This window comes from Octopus sinensis, linkage group LG23 (genome assembly GCF_006345805.1).
Source record: "Octopus sinensis linkage group LG23, ASM634580v1, whole genome shotgun sequence".
NCBI classification, from domain to species: domain Eukaryota; kingdom Metazoa; phylum Mollusca; class Cephalopoda; order Octopoda; family Octopodidae; genus Octopus; species Octopus sinensis.
The window spans coordinates 17891614-17899113 of NC_043019.1; the positions used below are offsets into that span (position 1 = coordinate 17891614).

The 7500-nt window shown below is 37.8% G+C and overlaps 1 protein-coding gene across 3 annotated transcripts in view; it reads right to left on the bottom strand.

Annotated features, from left to right (window-relative positions):
* The window catches only part of LOC115223384, a 137388-nt gene that overhangs the window by 5729 nt on the left and 124159 nt on the right, over nucleotides 1–7500 (bottom strand). For 2 of the 3 annotated variants that reach the window (XM_036512473.1, XM_036512472.1), the window contains 2 exons: nucleotides 1800–1840; nucleotides 1086–1205 (listed from right to left, as the gene is read on the bottom strand). In XM_036512473.1, the coding sequence (XP_036368366.1) occupies nucleotides 1837–1840 (4 nt within the window). In that variant the 3' untranslated portion in view covers nucleotides 1086–1205; nucleotides 1800–1836. Of the gene's footprint in view, nucleotides 1–609; nucleotides 1206–1799; nucleotides 1841–7500 lie in introns of those variants that run through there. The other variant, XR_005003537.1, reaches the window with a different exon arrangement.

Here is a 7500-nt window from a genome sequence, read left to right on the forward strand (position 1 = left end):
AAATGTAATAATAATAATAATCAACAACAACTAAGTTATTGAAATAATTTAACTGAAAATTTCCTCATCCCCTTCTGCCCCTCCCCCTCCCCCCCACTCATTTCTTAAATCTCTTTTATTCTCTTCCTCTAATTTCTTATTACAAAATAAAAATAAAACAAAACTGAAAAATAATAAAAAACCTTATAATTTTGTTGCCAATTATTATTATTATTATTATTATTATTATTATTATTATTATTATTATATTATTATTATTATTATTATTATTATTGTTATCAACATCAACATCATTCCTATTTCAGTTCGAATCTTAGCCCTGGTATATTTTTAAGACCTACATTACATGGTTCCTTATAAAAAAAAAAAAAAAAAAACCTTCTCCCCCCCCCCTCTCTTCCAGGTAACCAGTTTCTAAAACTCGGCTTCAACTGTCTTTGAGTTGTGTTTCTCCAGTCTTCTTCCTTGCTATTTAATCTCCGTTAACAACACGGGAAAGTATAATCCCTCAAAACGCTAATCCTGCAATCCACAATTTCCTCTTCCAGACTTCCATTCCTCATCCATTCACTTACAACACTCACAAAAGCACTTCTTCACCTTTTCCACTCTCTCTCTCTCTCTCTCTCTCACTGCATCTCTCTCTCTCTCTCTCGTTCTCTCCCTCGTTCTCTTACTGTCTCTTCTTCTCTACCCCTTTTCTTCTTCTGCTGCAAGGAGCGGGGCCGGGAGTCTGGGTGGGAGACGTAGCGAGCGGGCGGGCAGGGGGATGGAGTATGATCTCCGAAGTCGGGTGTGGGGGTTGGTGGGTCGGGTGGTGATGGAGGCGGTGATGTGTATGTTTGTGTGTGAAGGGGGTTGGGGGGATTTAAGGGGTGGTGGTGGGTGTTGGGGCGGTGCTATTTTTTCTCTCCTTTATGGCTACGTCTTGGCTGGACGAAGCAAAAAGACGATCCGAGATCAGATGCAAGCATGCAAGGCGCATTGAGTTGCCTCCCCTTGCTTTGCAGCCCTTCCTATCGCTGACCCAATGGAATGTCACCAAAACCAAGCAGTGGACCTTTATTTTTTTGTTTTTGTCTTTGTTTTTCCCTTTCTTTCACCAAAACACTGGCCCCTTTCTTCACTAGTCACCGATGACAATGTGTGACTGCCTGCTGGGATTTCTCCAAGCTTCTTTTGAAATCTTCCATTGTGAGAGACACCTGGAAAGGACAGACAGGGATTCAACGAAAATAGAAGGAAAAAAGGAAAAATCGATAATAATAATAACAGTTTTCTCATTTTGGTACAATTCTACCAAATTTTAAGGGAAAGATTCGTCAATACTATTGAACCACAGTGCTCAAATAGTACTTATTCTGACAGCGACAACAACAATAAGATTCCTTTCTCGCAGAGGCACAAGGCTTGAAATTTTGGAGGAAGGGTTCATTGATTACATCGACCCCAGTTTTCAACTGGCCCTTCTTTTATCAACTCCAAAAAGGATAACAGGCAAAGCTGACCTCGGCAGAATTTGAACTCAGGACATAAAAGCAGAAATACTACCAGGCATTTTGTCCCACACACCAACAATTCAGCCAACATAGTTTGTTGTTTTGAGGGGAAGGGCATCGGCCCCTGAACTTGACTGGTCCTGTGTCTCAATCAGCTTCAAGTAATTCTTTCCAAGCGGTCTTCTATTCCGCCAATCCATCTTGAAAGAAACAAACTCCTAAACACTAACATTTTATAAAGAGAAACTGAGTTGATCCACCCCCACCCCATCCCCGAAACTTGTCAAAACTCTGGATTACCTTGAGTAGAGATGGCAGTTTCATAATCTGGGTTTTCTCACCTGAAATAATAATAATAATAATCATAATAATAATATTAATAATCCTTTCTACTATAAGGGCTGAAATTTTGGGGGAGTGGGAAAGTTGATTACATCAACTCCAGTACTCAACTGGTACTTTACTTTATCAACCCCGAAAGGATGAAGGGCAAAGTCGATCTCAGTGGAAATTGAACTCGGAACATGAAGACAGATGAAATACCACTAAGTATTTCGCCCAGTGTGCTAACGATTCTGCCAGCTTGCCACCTTAATAATAATAATAATAATAATAATAATGGTTTCAAATTTGGCAGAAGGGCAGCAATTTGGTGGGGAGGAGATGAGTCGATTACAACGACCCCAGTTTTCAACTGGTACTTATTTTATGAACCCTGAAAGGATGAAATGTAAAGTTGACCTTGGTGAAATTTGAATTCAGAACGTAGCAATAGGGGGCGGGGAATACCAATAAGCATTTTGTCCAGGGCCCTAATGACTCTGCCAGATTGTTGCCTTAATAACAATAACAACAACAACAACAATAATAATAATGATAATGATGATGATACAGGGTTCTTGAAGCATGACCAGTAAACAAATATCACCTTAGTCTGCTGGTTATGGATGAGGAGGAGTGATCTGAAGATAGAGACAGAAGCACTCAAGTGCACACAGCTCAAGATCAAGCATTAAGGACCAATTATATGAAGTGCAGTAAAGATAAGACTACCAACAGCAACAAACGCAGAATGTGTGCTGAGAGGGGTGAAACGGTGAGAAGGCATATTGTTAGCGAATGCTTGAAATTGGTAGAATGCGAATACAAAAGACAACATTACAATGTGACGGACGATCCTTTAATTAATTAAAATGAACATGACACCTTTGGCTTTAAAATGGTACCAGTTCAATAATGCTACCATTCGTAGTTCATGACACAAGAGTTCTTAGAATGTGACATAGACTTTTGAAACACTCTGCATGTATACGAGAAGAGGTCTCTTTACACACACACACACAATGGGGGACACACACAATGGCACACAAGAGCAATCTCTTTTTATTTGCACCTTGTGTTTGGCTGGGTGACAAATTTAGATGTTTACCAAGATCTGATTTACGCAGAGGTCATCAGAAAACCTAGAAAAAAATTACCGCTAGAAATATATTACCTCCATACAAACAAAAAATGTACCAACAAAAACAATATATGAAACAAAAAAAAAGACAAAATAGACATGCTTTCTCACCTGTGTCAACATCAACAAGGAAATGTTACCTGTAGATGAAGCAGCTGTAGACGAGGCATAGCGAGAGATTGGGAGGCAGACAAGCTAACATATAGGATAGAGAGATAGGTAGTGATGCTAAATGAGAGAGGGGGAGATGTAGAGAAAAGGATGGCATGACGAGAGAGAGAGAGAAACATACACAAATACACACACACAAAACAGATGGGGGCAGGTAAATAAACAGACAAGAAACACGTTAGACAGACAGGTAAGGAGCTGAAAGGGAAACGATGAAGAGTTGGACATAAATACTGTGTTGTCCATTGACGGACAATGATAGACAATGTTGTGGTTGACAGTTATAAAACACATGTGGATAGTATTGTCCACCACAAGGTCCAATGCTTGTTGTGATGTGGTGGCTTGTATGCCTCAATAACCCTGAGAGTTATGCCAGCAGAGTGCAAGATCCTGGCTGGGCCTCTCATGCTGGACAGGTCAATGGATGAAGGCTTGGCTAATAAGGATCACCTCTTCCAAGGGGTAATAATGGGTTTGCATTGGACCAACAGCCCTGCCTAAAAAAAATTCAAAATTACAGAAACATCGAATTCAAAACCAACGAAACATGAGAGAAAAAGGTCTTTCCACAAGGAAATATATGAGGTGAGATACTGAGGCAGAGCTGGAGAGCAGCAGGGATCAAACTGGGGAGAAGGAAGAAAAAAAAGGCAGCATAGTGTGGGGAACAGGGGAGAAGTAGAAAAAATAGTTTAGAGTTGAGAACACTGGAGGAGAGTGTTTGATGGCCAAAGGTCGACAGGGACTGAAGGGTCCACAAAGGTCGACAGAGACTGAAGGGTCCACAAAGGTCGACAGAGACTGAAGGGTCCACAAAGGTCGACAGGGACTGAAGGGTCCACAAAGGTCGACAGGGACTGAAGGGTCCACAAAGGTCGACAGGGACTGAAGGGTCCACAAAGGTCGACAGAGACTGAAGGGTCCACAAAGGTCGACAGAGACTGAAGGGTCCACAAAGGTCGACAGGGACTGAAAGGCCCACAAAGGTCGACAGGGACTGAAGGGTCCACAAAAGTCGACAGAGACTGAAAGGTCGACAGAGACAAAGGTCCACAAAGGTCGACAGGGACTGAAGGGCTTAAGTAAGTAAAAAGAGAGTAATGTGGTTACAACTAGAGAAATAATTGGCATTGTTACTTAGTCCCAAATCTGCTCTGATCAAGCAGTCTAGCCATGACCATCTCATCTTTTTCCTATCTCCCGGGAACCCAGGACTACATTATCCAATATGTCCACTTTAAGGAAAGAAAGATTTGAGAAAAATTTGACTGCAGTTTCTAGCTGATCAAGTGACCACGTCAAGATTTCTTGGTTGGCTTATTGAGGGAGTCTTTGACAAGGGCTCAGCTTAGGTCATGTGATCTGGCCCTGACAGTTCCTTCTACAAATCCATGCAGTCATTTGATACGTCATAGCAATGTATACATTTAATAACTCTGTAAATGTTCCCCTGTCTTTACAGAGATGCTTCTAAAAACACAAATGGCCAAATTAAAATAAAACTAAGGAAGGACATAATCTAAACATTCAGATCCAAATCTAAAATCATTAGAGACAAACTTATCAAATAATTAATTTCCTGAATATCAAATTAGGTTTACGTTGTAGTTCATATAATTTTTTTTTAGAAATTGAAGCGAAAAGTTCAGTTACACAAATATGGACTCATGTTTGTGCAAGCAAACTATATTACATAAGCTTATGCTGACCTTTAACAATGGTTTTTCATGCATGGACAGCACCATATACCTGTTGAATGGATTCTTCAACCCTGCAGTGCAGAGGCTGTTATATATGAAGCTGGAGTTAAACCATAGACACAAACCTGGTACCCCACTAGCATGCAATATTTGTAGGACAGAAAGGCTGTTCAAAAGCAAATTTTTAGTGACACCTTTTCCTTCAGGATCATGGACAAATTGAATACAATGAAGTTATCAAGTTACATCTGGTCTTTAAAAGAAAAATCTGCAAACTACAACGGCAGCTGGAGGATTGTCAAAAGATGTAGGCAGCAAAAGATGTTGCCTCTGCACAGCTGAAAAACTCACAAATACAAAAGATACATTTAAAAGCCAAATTAGAAGTATTAAATTAATGTAAATAGGCTGATAAGTTTATATTTTTAAATGGGACAATGGTTTTAAACAAAGCTGTACAGCTGTTACTGAAATGAAGAATTTTTTTATCCCCTTTTTGCAATTATTCTTTTGTTAATTTTATCTTTTTCCCTTTTTCTTTCTTTTTATTTCAATTGAGACTTTATTATAAAACTACCTTATGTATGCTATTTAGACGTTTAATCTTAAATTCTTATATTTAAAAAAAATCTAAATTATAATCATTTAAAGCTCACAGGCCAACTACCAGGAGAGTAAACACTGCTGTTCTTTCACAGATTATCTCCCCTTAATAATATTTGTAATTTATGTTTATGACACCAGAAAAACGACCCCCACCTCCACTGCCACCCAAACACTTAAAACACAGAAAAAGGAAATGACCTCTGTGCACTTTGTAAAAATTAGGATTTAATCAATGAAGTCTTTAGAAGCTGTTAGTAACATAGATTAACTGATTTCTATACACCTGTAATACATACACACATACATACATACATACATATATGTGTGTGAGTGTGTGTGTATATATATATATATATATATATATATCGGCAAGAATGGAGAACAAATTTCAAAGGTCAGGTCCCATCATCGGCATATTCATATACAGCATCAATTCAGGTACAAATACACAATTCCTGAAAGTGTACAAGGCATAAATCTACCTGCAATTAAAACATTCAGATTTTCGAATCGATGACAAAGTTTTATTTATATATACTTCTATGTGTATATACAAGTATGTATGCGCATGCATACAAGTTTATACATAGATTCATGTATGTATATATGCATGTGCGCACAAACACACATGTATATAGATATACACACTTCAGATTACTTCAATGAGAGGAAAAAAAAGAATATTCCTTTTCAATCATAAAAACTAAAAAAAAAACAAGCAACAAAAATTATCCCAATGAAGAAAACAGGAAAAACTCATATGTATATATGTATACATACATACATACATACATATATATATATATATATATATATATATATATATACTTTATTTTAAGCAGCAGAAAATTCAACAAAATCTGTTACAGATTTTGTTGAAATTTCTGCTGCTTAAAATAAAGCATATTACTCTACCACTGGTATTTGAGTACTCTTTTTTCCACCTTGTTTCACATTTATGTGTTTACTCCGGTATATATATATATAATATATATATATATATATATATATATATATATATATATATATATATATATATATTATGTATGTATGTATGTATGTGTATATATATATATATATATATATACACACACACATACATACATATATACATACATATATATACACGTTTATATATTTGTTGTGCAAGATTTTTGATGTGAAATCATGTGTTGAAACAGATATTGTTGTATTTAGGAATGGTCACTTTGCCAGTTTAGCCAATAAAAACACACGCACTATATATTTGGTGTTACTTTGCTTCAGTGTTATTTAATTTTCACATTAATCTTAATCTTATTTCGGCCAGAGTTCTTTCGTTACACTCCTGTGACCTCATCAGTGGCCCTTTGCTTTCTTCTTTCTTATTTGTGTGTCTCTCCTTACTAACGGTCAACCATTTTGTATTTTGTATTTCTATTGTATGTGTCTTCATTTGCGCATGCTTATACCTCTATGTGCGGCTATATTTAGTTAGTGTGTGTGTGTATGGGGGGAGGGGAATGCCTGTAATATTTGTATCTCCTGTTTATATACGTTTGTGTAATTTGTTTTTGTTTTTGTTTATTCTTATTTTGTTCATGTGTTTACACCCACTTATTATTATTAGTATTATCATTATTATTATCATTATCATTATTATTATTATTATGTATGTATAACAACAATAAAAGTAATAATAATTTTTATTATTATTGTCCGATGTACAGGGAATGGCAGAAAGAGCAGGAGATGCAATAGATGATATTGCTGGAGGTGCAGGTGAAGGAGTCGATGATGCGATAGGGTCGATGATGGGTTCCAGTGAGGAGGGTGGTGTTGGAGAGGTAAGGACAAGTGCGGGAACGTGGGCAGGAACGTGGGCGGGAGCAGGGGAACGAGCCAGGTTGGGAGGTAGGGTCAGGGAAGAAGCTGTAGACCAAGAGGTCTCGTAGGTTATGGACTCGTTTGAAGGAGGGGAGGGGTCGGTTAGGGAAGAGGTGTGAAGTGGACGTGTCGGACTGGAGATGCCGGAAAGCTCAAAGAATGGTGCGTTGGAGAGGTAGGGTGGTGGGTTGGT